Source organism: Schistocerca gregaria, chromosome 5 (assembly GCF_023897955.1).
Source record: "Schistocerca gregaria isolate iqSchGreg1 chromosome 5, iqSchGreg1.2, whole genome shotgun sequence".
In the NCBI taxonomy this organism is placed as follows: Eukaryota; Metazoa; Arthropoda; class Insecta; order Orthoptera; family Acrididae; genus Schistocerca; species Schistocerca gregaria.
Window position 1 is genome coordinate 572,618,853 of NC_064924.1, and position 15,766 is coordinate 572,634,618.

Below are 15,766 nucleotides of genomic sequence, written 5' to 3' on the forward strand. Positions count from 1 at the left end.
GCGAAAACATAGATTTTAAAGGACCCCAAACTATAATTCCAACTTCTTGGATGTGTGGACAAGATCTGTGGGTGCACGAAACAACACATTTTTCATATAATAAACTTGAGCTTTTGCTATTGAAATTCTGGGACGAGGGTAGTGCAGTCTTAGTATAACATGTTTGTTTACTTATACTGAATTTGAATCTGGGTTGTTTGAGTCTGTTTTCCAATATTATCCCAACTATCTTAGGGAATTATCATTTCTTTATATCTGGCTTTAAAATCTACAGTGCTCTCAACATCTCAAATTAGACAAAAAGTCCTATGCATTCCCAGGTTAAATTTCACCTTTCTGTAGTTTATTTGTCATGCAAAAAAGGAATTGACACATTTTGTACTCTTACAGGTATCACCTGCTTATTTATTGCTGCAAAAGTTGAGGAAATATATCCTCCAAAACTTACAGAATTCGCATATGTCACTGATGGGGCCTGTACAGAATCAGAGATTCTGGAAAAAGAACTGGCTATTTTGAAGGTATGTTCTGTAAAACATAGTTCAGGTTTCTTCTTGTGTTTGCTGTGTTACATCCTGCTAACATATTGGGGAAGTACTTGTGATGTAGAAATAGAGCATTAAGTACTGTTAAATAATATTTACAGACACTTTCCCAGGGTAATGTGGACTTTTGATATTTCATAAATACTTTAAGGGGAAATATTGAACATGTTGATATACCCAGTGTGCTGCTTAATTGTTGTCATCAAAATGGTGGAAATATATTAGTCACTGAATCAAATATGTGTAAAATGTTTACCACAATAAGAACTCTGGGTACTGTCTTGATACCACATTACTTAACTTCACAAATGCAACTTAATTCTTTTTCCAAGCTAACATTGACCTCAGGTTATGCCAAAGTCGTTCTAATGTAAGTCAAAAATATAGGAACAAAATATATATTGCCAGCGTTCGTTCTATGTATGTTTGCGCAATAGTCATTAAATCACTGGGATCAGAGCTGATATCCAGTATCAGTAAGTAAAACTTGCTGATTTCTTGTATGAGTACACTGTTTCCAAGAAATTACAGTGTGGTGGATAGTACTTGCTTCAACATCTTAGTAGATAAGAAAGGTATTTTCATATAGAATTACAGTGTTATTAATGGTAAAACTGAAAAAAAGGAATACATTGGTAAAAAATTATTCAGTGTTTCAGAAATGTTTTTCTCAAAAATCGGCAGATAAAACCTAAGTGAAGGCAGTGTATGTCATACCACCACTGTCCTAGGTTTCTGTGTGGAAATGTGCACCTGTATTTGTGCATGGTTTGAGCACTGATAATACATACATTTGTTCAGTGGCTCTCACACACTGGATGAATGAAAGTAATTAGCACATGTAGAGTCCCTTCTGTGACTTGGTGATTGTTTCTTGTAATTTGTTGTGGTTCCCATGTTTTTTTTACTTCTGATGGACATTATTCTTTTAAAATATGTCACCTGAATGCTGTATGGAATTGTTTGAATCTAGCTGTTTCCTTTGCATGCTTTTGTAAATAACTCAAAAGAAAAAAACAATTTTCAGAAGTTGTTTGTCCATATTTTTTCCTCACATTTCTCTCATTTGTTTTTCAGACATTAAATTGGAACCTTAATCCGGTGACTGCCAACAACTGGCTGAATATGTACCTGCAGTTATGTAGTGATCTAATGAAGAAGAGTATAATAGACAAAGCAGACAATTCATGTTATGGATTTTTGTTTCCTCGATATTCCGGACTGTCCTTCGTGCAAATTGCAAAATTGGTAGATTTCTGTATGCTGGATGAAGGGTCTCTGAGGTTTCCATATAGTGTAATAGCTGCATCTGCCCTGTATCATTTAGGAAGCAAGGAAGTAGCACTTCGTGTTTCTGGTAAGTTGCTTTAAATATTACCTTGTGAAGACTTTCTAGATTTTTAATAAAAAGCTAGAATGAGTTGAAAGAATGGTATGTTGGGGGGACAAATTGTGCTGTTTGCTTTTTCTCAAAACTGTCTTTGGATTTGTATCTTCCTAGTTTCTAATTATCATGAAACACAACTTTATAATAAGAAAAACTTGAAATTACATACCCTGTCCTCTTCTAATGCAGGTGTCCTCCCCCCCCCCCTCCCTCCCCCCTCCTTGTTATATGTGAGCACAGCCATTTCATCTGGCAATACGATTTGCATAGAAAATGAGCAGTATCTACAGCTTATACTTTTAATCATGTTCTATCTATTCTGCAAGTGAAGTCAGAAATATGTTGCACTTAAGTGTTGAACATTGAAATTGGTTAGAAAAATAGGGAACTTGAAGAATACATGTGCAAAGCCTGTCGCTGTATAGTTTGGTCAAATAACAATGAAATTCATCTTTAACAAATTCTTGGGACCCAGATATTTTTATTAAATTTTAGTTTCTTAGTTAATGAATAAAGTAACTCAGTTACACTGCAGTACTGACCCAGAATCTGAATTGGAACATTCACAGGCTATACAAGTATAGTATAATTTAATCTCATGTCTTATTTTTTCTGGCATTGTGAGGTAATGTTACAGGGTGGCATGTTAATCTAGATTTGACAATGTTAGTGGTGGAGGGTGGCCAGGTTCCTTTAGTGTCGGCACCCTTTAACCCCCACCACCTCCTGTCCTGCCTGGAATTTGGGTATCCTAGATGTCTGTGACTAGTGTTATACCACGTGAAAGTGAGAACAGTTCTGAATGTTTGTGAGTGGTGTAATGGAGATGGGAGGAGAGTTCTGGCCCAGTGTTCATGTAGTTGGATGTGAGGAAACTGCTAACAACCACATCCAGCCTGGACAACACACAGAACCTCTTTGTTAATTCGCTGTTCAGATTCAGTCCGGGGCTGATGTGCATCCTTGCATCCCAGAAGAGAGATGCTAATGTGTGCAGCTATCTGGGCAAGTTGAATGCCATCTAAGAAATTAAAATACTGCTGGGTGTGAACTTACAAGGTTGCACTTTTAAGCCATGTGTAAAGTAACTAACTGGTGTCAAGATCCAAATCAGGACTTTTTATTCAACTAATGACAAAGTATGTACACAATAGATGTTAAGGAAACTTCCTATATTTGTCCTTTCTTTTGTGTTTATTGTAAAAAGTAGCTTGTTGCTTCCTGCCAGGATAATTTACTGACAGGAACTGTTGGTCCAGTTGATTGAACTGTATGGGAAAAAAATAGTTCCAAAGAACATAAATTCCTTGCCCAACTGCAGGAATTGTAGTCAGTGCTGTGTCCCTGAAGCTGTAACACAGTTAGCACTTACAAAACCACTAGTCCGTTGTGTTTACAGTTTCATGCAACAAAAATGATCCGCATAGGTTTTGTAGAGGTAATTATGCCCATTTTCAGATATACTTGCAACTTGTGTGGTGTTATAGCCCTTGAGAAATAATTTTACTTTTGGATATGGAGGGAATGATTAGTAACAATAATCCTTCCCCCTCTACTCTGGTATTGACATCTAGACTTATAATTCTTTCCAGTCATCTGTGCATTATTATTAAAGTGGTAAGCTGTTTTTAAATTTTAAGGTTTTTTCATTTTCCTCAGTGTTGATAGAAAAATCAAATTTTTGTCGCTCCGTGCTTGCTTCAGGCATATGTTCTTCCTAATAGATAAATTTCTTCTTCATTGGCACTACAGCCTGCAATAGGCCTCAGCTTCTTCAACAATCTGCATTCATACATCTCTACTGTCTACTTCTTTCATCCTCTGATCTCCATCTTGGTAAGATGAGCCAACATATTCAACCAGCCAGCTCTTAGATGGCTATCCCTTCTGGTAGAATGCAATCCTCCTTTCATCATTCTTTTCAGGCATCTGTGATCTGCCATAATGTCCTACCCAGTATATTCTTCGGGATTTATTAAACCTTTTCCTTGTATAAGCCGTTGTTTTTCATTGTTGTACCTTACTCTCCAACCATCTGCCTCTTAGGCCCATAAACTTTACTTTTTTTTTCTTTTTCTTTTTCTTTTTTTTCTTTTTTTTTTCAAATGCCCTTAAGTCCTTCACATCTGCATCTGTCATTGTCCACATTTCTGACTCGTATGTAACAACCAGTTGTACAATGGAATAGCATACTATTATGATATTGTAACCAGATAATTCTTACGTACCTATAAGTTCAAGTAATAGATTATATTTACTGCATGTCATGTGTCCATTCTCTAATATTATTAGTCAGTTCACTCATGCTGTGACCTCATTTCTTCATTAATTTCTTAAGTTGCTCTGTTTGGTGAGAAGTCTTCACCCACAGCCATCTTCAGCTCTTCTTAATAAAATTTGAAGAGGTAGGCGGGTAATCTTTGCTGTATTCAACTGCTTACCTTCTGTTCTTCCTTGTGGTCCTCTGTTTGATTTTGCCCTATCAATTTGACTTCTCTAAATTGTTCCCTTGTCCTCTCAAACTGTGCCCGACTGGGAAGTATAGTTAACTGACAGAGGAAAGTAAACTTGTTATGCTAAGTTCTTCATAATTTAAAGCATTGGTTCTTCTTTCTGTCCTTGGTATGCGTAATATCATTCACCAACACTAAATCTAGAAGGCTTCAATTTAGTTAATGTCACTAGCTTTCCTGGTCCAGGCCTCACAATTGTAGAAGAACACAGGGAGTACCAATGGTTGCACAAAGAGCAGCTCCATTCTTTTGGATAGTCCTGGTTCTGCAAGTTCTTAGCAGAATTTAACCATTGCAGCTCTGCCAAGGATGATTCTTCTTTTTATTTCTTTTGCACTTTCCTGTGTAACTGATCAGAAATCCTATATATACATTACTATTCACTACCTCTAGATCCTTTCAGGAAACTGTCAGTAATTGGATTTGATCTAAACCTTGATCAGTAACCATTCCCTAATATATTCTCATTATCTCTGGTTAAAGGGATCCTTAGACATTGGAAGCAGCTGATACTTTTCAAACATTTTTAGAGGCTTTGAAGTCGTATGTTCTTCCAGCTTTAGAATTGTTCAATAGTGTTGTTTTGTTTTTTCGTTTATAGTAAGTTAAATTTTTTGCCCCCTTCTGCTTATTTTGTAATTTTCCTTAAGGCTGTTTAACTTCTTGCAGTGTCGCCTGCATATACATATACCCGACTGTATTTCATTATTGTGATTGCTTTGTATCAGACTATGAAGTGCCAAGTTAAAAAGAATTGCAGATAGACTGATACCTTGTTTCGCTCCACCTGGAAAAATAAAGCTCTTGGTCATTTTGTATACTTTTGCGTTTGGCTTTGTGTCCTACATTGGTAACTCAACTAACATCTAGTTAGTGATAAATGTCCAATTCTTTAAGGGTGTTATACATTGGTCTTATCAGTGTCAAAAACTTGTTTAAAATAAACAAATAGGAAGTATTGGAGGCATACATCACATTCGTAAGAGTTTTGCTTTATTTACCTAATGACAAACAACTGGTTGGGAGTGCCACTCTTTGGCCCAATACCATGTGAGTATTCTCGGAGGATATTTTTGGTGCACATTTTCATCCTTTTTGGCCTTTCATTTGACACCCAATGAAAATCTTGTAGAATGTATTCAACAAAGAAATGCCTTTATAATGTCCACAGGCTGACTTTTCTCGTTTCTTATATAAAGGAATATTATTCCAAATTTCCAGTCCATTGGAAAGCTTTTGCTTTCCCATATTTTATTTATTAGTGCATGTATTTCATGTATTAAGGTTGACCACCAAATTTTATAAGTTCTGACACAATCCCATCTTCAGCAGGTAAAGGGTTATTTTTCAGTTTGTCACAGACTCCACCTTTTACATCGTTGGTCCCTTTCCTCTTCTTCCTCCATATTCTCCTCTTGTTATTACAGATATCTTGATAGCTGGTCTGAGTAGGTACTGAAAATTTCATGTGAGGGAAGTAAAACATTTAGGTGCTTTCATTCTCAAACCCTGAAATTTCATTGTGATTACCTGCACAGTCTCTTATGGTTGATTCTCACTTATTGGTGTGCTATCACTCCTGACTGTGTTGAACCATGTTAGAAAGATGATTGTAAATCTTTGAAGATGATTGAAATCTTTTTATTATGTGTAATTTTGTAAGCCCTCGTAGCCAGTTTCGTAAAGGCCTCGTCGCTATTGCTGTGGAGTCTGAGTTGCCACTGTAGTTATGGTAGGTTGAGTTCGAGAATTCACGAAACTGCTCCTGGTGCTGTACACAGGGTGTATATGACCCAGGACAAACCCACAAATTTTTTAGAATTTGGGAATTTTTATTTTTGTTTTCAGTTAAATTTTTGTAATTTTGACTGATAAGAACTGATACTGTAACAAAGGATATTACAGTATTCTGATACTGCAGAATAATACTGCAGCAATAAAACATGAACAAGAGAAAAAGCAAAAACAAAACTTAAATTGCAAAGGAAATGCGCCATATACAGCAGCAAAACAGTTCTCATACAAGCGTCTGCCAACAGCAAAATGTGTTAAAGGATTTAGGAAGAATATGCAATGCTTCATAACAAAAAATTGCCTCCGATGTGAGGCCCACGAGAAAGACAGGCCGCAGAGCATACGTCATGAAGGTAGGCCAGAACTCGCTCGCTCAGCTCAGCAGAAAAAATGTTTCTAGATCTGTTAACTCGCTGTTGGCCGTGTATGTTCTAACAATAATTGCATCTTCTTCTGGAATCTGCTTCTACGATGTCGTACTGATTAACAATACAACAACAAAATGTAAGATCAATGCTCGATATAAATGGTAACGGCTTCTTTATAGCAATTACTCTCTTTTGCTTAACAGTCCTAATTTCATGCAAGAAGTGATGCCTTACACAAATAATCATCATTTTGGCATGATTTTAATTTATTATAACCCGGTACAGACGTAACAAAGTATAAGCAGGCCTGTGGACGTCAGATGATTGTAGGACTAATAACAGTAGGACTCCATAATAGCGGATTCCAGTAGAAGACACAATTCTCGTTTGTACGTACTTGCCGAGCTGCGAGTTAATGGGTTTAGAAATGCAGTTTGTCTTCTGAACCTATTTCACTCACTTGCTCAGGTCTACCTTTGTAACGTACATGCCGTGGCCTGTCTTTCTCGTAGGCCTCACTCTGATGAGCATGACATCACAACTATTTACATTAGATTTGTTTTGGGAGCCATGACCAGGATCATGCGCATGCACAGTTGAATAGTACCTTCTCCTTCTTCTGGCTACAGAAATGTGGCTGTTGGCAGTGTAAGCAGTCACAGCAAGCTGGGAAGAATTTTACTGGAGTGCCCAAGCTGCCAGATTCATGCATGCGCAGGAAGCCTAGATCTAGGAGGGGGCGGGGGGCAAATCCATATTCTTGAGGAAAAAACCTTGTTTCACAAAGTGCCTAGCATCCCACGGACGTTAATCTATAGATTATTCAAATAACTTTGAAACCGTTTTTGAACACATTCTAAGTTGACTTCTGAATGAATTGTAAGTTGATTTGTGATTGCGTGCATAGTGTTCATAATGTCTGTCAGGAGAATCCACATAACATGTAGAAACGAACTTTTCTACAGACAAAATGGGCTGTATGAGCTGAGCGGAGTAAGGCCGAATGGATCAATGCCAACCGCTGTCTGATTGTGTGGAGCACCATCTAGTATTGCCTCAGTTCAGAAACACCGTAGATCCAGGGCTGATGTACAGAGCAGTCTGCGTTGCTATAGTGGGGAAGTGGGTAGTCTCCATGTGACACATGTTTACATTTAGTGATTCTACTGTTTCCTCTTAGTTTACTGCTCTCATGTCAAATGAAAAAACAAATTTCTGTGGCTGGAACTATAAAGTGAACAAAAATACATTCACATAATTACGGAAGGCTAAAAGGTGTTATTAGTTTCAGATTTTATTTTATTCCCACCTTCCTGACAGTCGAGCATTAATTGCCTTGCAGAACTATGAAGTTATTTTTGTTTGTTTGCTAAAGAAATTTGCTTTTATTAATCTTTTCCGCTGAGGCAGAAAATATATTTGAAACGAAGTGTTTAATTCCACACAATGTTCGCTGCATTTAAAGTGCACATTTTCAACTTCTAGCATGTATGGCATTGTGCCATAATAAAGAACCAAGCATGAGACAACACAGTACTGGTACTCAAAGAAAATACGTTCCGAAATCCACATTGAAAAGCTTAATATTAGGTCGTGGTCTACTTTACTGGGAATCTGGACATACAGGTGCGCACTTTAAATGTGCACATTTTAGTATGGGTCACAGAATTCCAATGCTCTTGGAGTATCCTCCAATGTCTTGTTTCTTTTATGACCTAATGTAAGGTCTTTTAATCTATTACACGTACGAACATTCGGGCTTCCTAGGATATCGTAGGTGCGCAAGCATAGTGACCCGGTCATCTGGCGCTCTCTGGCAACTGCAGAAACAAACTTGTTTCTAACAGGTCTTGGGAAAATATTCCGAATGGTGGTTTGAAAAGTGTTGCTATTAAAGTAAATTTCCTTTTACGCAAGTTGCACTATGTGGAAGAATGTATGATGAATTTCTTAAATCAGTCTGTTTGACTCTCATTTAAAAAGAAACTCTTTAATGATGAGCCATTTAGATGAATTTCGAATCCAGAAGATCAGAAATTTATGTCGTTATTAAAAATTTTACTGGCACATTTGTGTGATACATCTTAAATTGTAATACGCGCATAAAAGACCAACATTATATGTGAAAGGTTAGCTTCTATTGCAGCATATTAATCTTAAAGACCAATATTATACGGGAAAGCTTTACTTCTCGTGTAACAACACTATGCATATTAATTTAAACCATTAACTTTTCTGTTTGTGTGTTTGCACTACGTAACAGTGATGTTGCTATTCGTTGACTACATCATGTGTCCTAAGCTGTGAATACCCGCCATCATCGGCTGGCGAGATCACGTGACATGAGCTATGCGATCTCGATTTCAATGCTTCGGCAAGTAACATGCGGTTTTGGTGGAATTCGAATTTATACTTTCATAATACGAAAATATGCAGCGTACATGTTGCTGCACATCAAGAATCTTTCCAAAACATGTTTTTTCCCTGGATTCTAGGCCTGTGCATAAAACCATAACCATTCAAAGTACTGGTAAGTTATACAGTTCTGAGAGAAAATTTACTGTCAGTTAATAGGGAAAAAGTATGTTTTAACCTGGGAGAAAATCTATTTTTAACTGGGAATTCTGGGAGAAATCCAGGAATTTTTTTCCTAGTCCATGTATACACCCTGTGTATACTGCTAAGACAATTTCTCCCTGCCACTATTACACAGCTATGCTCCAGATTCAGATAACAGGATAGGAGAAAGAAGGTTCTAGAACACTCAAACAAATTGGTAACAATCATACAAATGAGTTCAAAGTTTACTTACCTTTGTGACTAATTGAATATACAAGTCTGCAACACTGCTTGTAATATAACACAAAAAAGGCCCTCAGTGGCTAAGTGTAAATAATTGTAGGTAAAAATATGTTAAAAACAAAGATTCCAAGACTTACCAAGCGGGAAAGTGCCGGCAGACAGGCACAATGAACAACACACACACACACACACACACACACACACACACACACACACACACACACACACACACAGAATTACTAGCTTTCGCAACCGATGGTTGCTTCTTCAGGAAGGAGAGGGAAAGATGAAAGGATGTGGGTTTTATGGGAGAGGGTAAGGAGTCATTCCAATCCCGGGAGCGGAAAGACTTCCCTTAGGGGAAAAAGACAGGTGTACAATCGCATACACACACGCACACACATCCATCCGCACATACACAGACAATTGTAGGTAAACTTCACAGTACATAACAAATGTAACTACAACTGTCTGTTCACTTCTAAGAGTTTACTAAATAATGTTCCCTGTTGGTCAGGCCTGAATGATGATCTGTGTCCAAGTGGGTGAGAGATGCTCTTCTATTTTAAGAGTATGCTTCTGTCTGTACTCGGCCGGTAATTGACAGAGGCAGAGTTGATATCTTCATCCTCAGCACCACAGGTGGAATTCGCACAAGTGGTGAGTGTCTATGGCACTTGTACCAGCTTGCATCTTTGCACCTGTGGTGTTTTTGCTCTGACTGTCTCTTGTTTGGATGACACAGAACTGTAGTCATTTGAAGGGCCTAAGTAATTTCCAGTATACAGTGCAAAGGGTGTGGTGCCAAATGGTATTTCTTTGCTGTGTCAGTTTAAAGTTACATCCGTCAAACCCATGGCCATCTCACTATCAAATACTACTACTTTCAATGTCCATGAGACCCCAAACCACCATCATTCCTCATACACCATACTCGCACACTGCATCTCCTATGGGGGAATGTATGTAAACAAATCTCACACAGCCCTGGGCACCTGCATGTGACCCTTATATGCTCACCTTTTTTATAGGTCATTTAGAGGAAACATTTCTAACTTCCCAAACCTTGTCTATTTCAGGTTCATTGATTGTATCATAATGATCTGGATTTGGGGCCAAGATGCCATATCCTCATTCCTACACCACCTGAACACCTTCCCTCCCAACCCCTTCACCTGCTTCTTCTCCACACAAATTGCAGCCTTCTTAAATATTGAACTCCACTTCTGATGGCTTCGCCCACATCTCTGTCCACATTAAGCCCACTAACCACTAACCACCAACCACCTGCATTTTGACAACTGTCGCCCCTCCTACACCAAGAGTCATTCCCATAGTGTCTGGGTGCCCATGGATGATGTATCTGCAATGATAGGTTCTCATGCCCAGTATGCTGAAGGTCTCATGAGGTCCCTCAGACAAGCACTATCCCCTCCCCCTACACATCTCTAAATCCTCCCATCACCTACCAAGAATTAGCTACAAAGGAGTGCAACCCCCCTCCCCCAAAGTCCTCCACTATCCTCCAGTATCACACTGGACAAGAGCAACTGAACCATATCTTTCACCAGGGCTTTGATCATCTATGATCTTGCCTGGAAATGAGACATTCTACCTAACACACTTCTCACCCCACTTAGTCGTATTGTCACCCACTGAATGTCCTGGTCCATCCCTATGCCACTCCTTCTCCCAACCCATTGGAAAGGGTGTCAATCCTTTGGAAGATCACTTGTGAAAGAAGCTATGCCATCAGCCAACTCTATTGCCTTCATAGCTTTGGTTGTCTGTGAGATATCCAACCATTTAGCTGTTCACCATAATGAATAGCCACCACCCAATTGTGGCCAAGAACAAAGGTGACCACCTAGTGAATCGACATGCAGCTAAACGCAATATGCTAGAGTTCTGAACTATACAGATAGGAGTCACCCATGCAACACAGTCTTTGCTTTCTGAACCCTCCTGGCCCCAGTCTCTGCTATACCTCTCCCCCCACACCCGCCACTTAATGTTTTCCCCTTCCTCTTCCTGTCACCCCCTCCCAATCCAAGCCTCCACATCTTCAAGCACTGCACCTTGCTGGCTCTTTTACCCATGTGTCACATGCCTAAACTGTGGACCTGCTATCCTTCCCTCCTGCATATCCAGCCAGCAACATTCTGCCTCACTCGAAGCTGCTAGCTACACATCCCCAACCCATCTTTTTGCCTCTCACCTTTCTTTCTTTCTCACCCTCCCCATGCGACACAATCCTGACCCCGGTCCATCCTTCTCCAGTGGATGGTGGGTGATGCAAAAGAGATTTTACCTTAGCCTTTAGAAAGTGTCTTTAATATATATCACCACTATTGGTGTCATGACATTTCCTGAGTGTTAAGAATTCCCAAACGGCAGTCCTCACATTTAACATACCAATCTTATGATAAAGCCAGTTGGAGATGGGTATTGTCTCCTGAAACATGTTCCTCGCAAAATAATGTAAACAGAGATTGTGACTGGTAACAGCCAATCTTTTGACTTTAAAAATGACAACAGATGTTACAACCCTAACTCTGACAACCATTTTATAGTGAATAAAATAAAAACAATGAAGATTTTGTTGACCCGGATTTCTTGGCAACTTCTGTGAAATCACTAAATTTCATGCAGGTATCCCTTCTCTTTAATATATAAGGGGTATCATATTCACTAAGATAAGCAGCCGACTAAAAAATTTCTGTAATTTGAAACGAATTATGATCAAACATATCATGTATACTGTTTTAGAATGGCACAGCACGCAAATATTCAAATATCTCACGAAAGTACTTGGTGCGATAAATCTGTGTAACAATACTAAAATTGTGTATTTATCACTGACACACATTTTTTGAATGTGTCACATATAAATCACTCTCCCTTTTCTGTGTATATATGAACCACACAATAAAAAACTGATGTATGGTTCAAATGGCTCTCAGCACTATGGGACTCAACTGCTGTGGTCATTAGTCCCCTAGAACTTAGAACTACTTAAACCTAACTAACCTGGGACCAGTTTTTATAGTGTGGTTCTAGATTTTGTTTTTAACAGTTCTGATTAAAATCTAACTCTATAAATTAATACTAGCAGTTGGATAACAATAATATCAATAAGTATGTAATGTTGAACTAACAAAACAAAAAATAGATAAAAAATGGAAAATGTCCTTTCACATGTGGGAAAAATTTTCTGTATAACTGTTTCACGTGTTAACAGTTAAAGAAAAATTGTCATTAGTGGGGTTTGAGTGTGTGACCTAGGGTTTGATGACCGCATATCCTACCAAATTACTCATGAGAGATTCGTGATACAATCACTGACAAGTATGGTTTTCTGTGCTGCATAGTTCTGGTGTTAATTAAAAGTAACGAATAAGCATGTTCTGCTGGACACTGCACATAGCATGAACTAAATTGTTTTGGTTGATACTTTGACGTACGTTTGGTACCGATCTGAATGCCTGACATGTGGAGGTTAGGGTGTTAGCTGTAAATAGCTGAGACCAACAATGCATCAAGTCTGGTTGGAGGCCAGGCAGTGAGTAAGAGGGAATATTATGCATAAAATGGAATAAACAACTCAGCAGTACCCCAGGAAGCATACTATCGATGGTGTGGTGGCATTATTTGAGAACACTGAAATCACCAGTTTGAAACTTCAAACTTTGAATGGAAAACAGATCTGTTTGTTTATTAAAAGAATCAATTGAGTTACTGATGCTTGTTGTATTATCATTTAACAGCATAAACTGCTTTAAATTTAAAGTAATTACTCCAAATGGCTTGAAATGTTAAGAATGTCATCAAAGCTGGAGTAATTGGAAAACTCTTATTTTCTTCAAATTAACTTTTCCTTAAAGGGGCTTTGTTAAAAATGAATTGCAATATAGTTGTTTTTTAATGGCAGGTTCTGTGGGATTGATAGAAATATTTGATAAAAACTGGAATTTCTTGGAAGTTGTTTGTTAAAATAGGGTTCTGCTGCAGCTCAAAATTTCCCGAAACTAAGTTCTTATTTGTCGTGCATTGCCTTAGTCATCACATGTGATTTGCACGATCTTTATTAGTGCAGTCTCCTTTTTTATATTTGAGTTCTATTGTAAGCTCTGTACGCTCACACTGGGAGGAAAAGAATTACATGGCATAACTTGTGAAACTCATTGCCACTCTGACTTTCTGTATTTGCCCCATTTGCTCGGGTGCGCTATTTATAATTGTGTGGCCATTGTAAATGTAGTTGCTGTATAAATGCTTTAATTCTGTGTTTTTTATATAGGGACATAGTAATTTTTCAGACAGGAACTAAGGTTTTAACAGTATAAAATAACACACGGGGAAGAAATTTTTTTGACACAAATGTTAGGCTTTGCCTTTACATAATGTAGAACATCCTGAATTTTTTTTAATGCTATTGATATAAGCTGATAAATTTAAAATAACCATGTACAGTGTAAGCTATAAAATTATTGTTGCTTGTGCATGTGTAAAACTATTCATCAGGGTGAGAGATGTTAAAAAAAATTTTGTTCCTGCACACCAATGGAAGAAATTCATTCTGTTCCAGGAATGAAATGGAAAGATATAGAGAGGTGTGTCCATTGGATGTCACCATTTGCCTTAACCCTTCGTGAAGAAGGTGTTTTACAGTCAGGCATGTGGAATGATCCAGCAGCATGTGTTATTGTTGGTGACACTCATCATACGCAAACACATTCAGTTGACGTCAAGATGCTTGTAAGTATTTCTCAATATGTGCTGTAAGTATGTATCCAGGCACATTTGTTTCTCCTCTTCTCCTTGTCTAAGGTGTTTGTTAATCTGATGGTATGAAATGTTTGGTTGATGAGTGCATTTCACATTTAGGAGGCCGCCCAGCAGCGTTTACTCCAGATGGATATAGAAGCTCTTCCAGTGTCTACTTGCCTTTTGACGCCTCCGGCTAGCAGTAAGAAAACTTCAAAATATACAAAAGACGCAGGAAATTTTACATAGTTTTTTAAAACTGTGAGGACATGAAGTCCAAGAAGTTACGAAGCTGCAAGAATTCTGTGATCAGAGGTGTTTTTATTTTACCTGTGGCCAGGAAAAAGTTTCTCACTGTAGCTCGGCTGACGAATTTTATGGAATGATGACTTATATCTTTGTCAGACGATTCATTTGTACAACAGTATGAAGTTATAGAATACTCAGTCTTTTAGGATATGAGAGATATGTTCAGAAATGTAATTTTATACGTCTTTATAATGTTCGGTATTCTTTATGTTAATGAATTGTTTGGTTTTTTTTTTGAAGTTTACTTGAATGTAACCAACACTAATTATCAATTAATCCTGAAGTACAATGAATTAAGACGGTGAGAAGCCATGGTGATGATTTCATGTCTAAACCTTAAAAGTTTTAACATTTCTTTCCATTATTAATAGCAGCAGGCATGTTGGTCATTTAAATATATCTTTACGCTTTGCTATTCTAGTCTGAAGACTTCGCTATTTAGCGTAAGAATGAAATGGTGTACCAGTTAAAAGGAGCTTTTTTCCCTCGTTAGGAATGCTCCTCCCCCCCCCCCCCCCCCCCACCTCATACAAATTTTTTTATTGAATACAGCTTATATTCATTGCTGTATTTATTCAGAATTTTTTTAAAAAATTGTCAGTGTAGCAGTATTTTCGTCTGCGTTGATCAAATAAGACTGATCATTTTACTCATGAGTCATACTGCCATTTTTCATTACTGCATTGTGTGTCATAAATATAGTTGACTTTGTAAGAAAAGAAAGTGCAGATTGCTTCCAGTTCACTGCCAAAAGTCTTGATTGGAGGCTGTACTAATATACGCTCTGGTAGTGTGGATTTCAAACATTTTCCAACAGAGTTACTGAATGTCATTGTCTTGTTATGGGTGTGTAAATAAGTGGAAATCATGATTTTGTCCAAATTAAGATAGTCAGGCACAGTTGGAGTTTGAGGTGTTTGGCCATTAGATAAGTTTTTGTTAAACTGCTGGTATTTTTGTTCTTAAATTTTAAGTCTGAAAGTTATTGTGTGAAAATGTAAATTTGCTGTTGATGTAAAATAAAGTACAGGTGACCCAAATTTAATGTGTTTGAATGTAAAACTTTCATGTATTTCCATATGAAACGATGAATTTTCATTATGTTGCAGACCATGTGTTCATTACTGACACATGGTGATGAATATATAGTGGAGAGATTTAAACATGTTAGTTTTAATGCACATAAGATACTAGCAGAGGTTGTGCCTGTACTACTTTGTTTACAATGCTATCAATGCCAGTAAGCAGTTGTGCAGTTCTCTCTCTCTCTCTATCTCTCTC

At 37.8% G+C, this 15,766-nt stretch overlaps 1 protein-coding gene across 5 annotated transcripts in view; it reads left to right on the plus strand.

The window, feature by feature from the left end:
• Positions 1-15,525, plus strand: part of LOC126272373 (G1/S-specific cyclin-E) — a 172,265-nt gene extending 156,740 nt beyond the window's left edge. For all 5 annotated transcript variants that reach the window (XM_049975186.1, XM_049975184.1, XM_049975185.1 and 2 more), the window contains exons 8-11: positions 391-521; positions 1,623-1,902; positions 13,998-14,167; positions 14,297-15,525. In XM_049975186.1, coding sequence (XP_049831143.1) covers positions 391-521; positions 1,623-1,902; positions 13,998-14,167; positions 14,297-14,425 — 710 coding nt within the window. In that variant the 3' untranslated portion in view covers positions 14,426-15,525. The remainder of the gene's footprint in view (positions 1-390; positions 522-1,622; positions 1,903-13,997; positions 14,168-14,296) is intronic.
• The last annotated feature ends 241 nt before the right edge of the window (positions 15,526-15,766 follow it).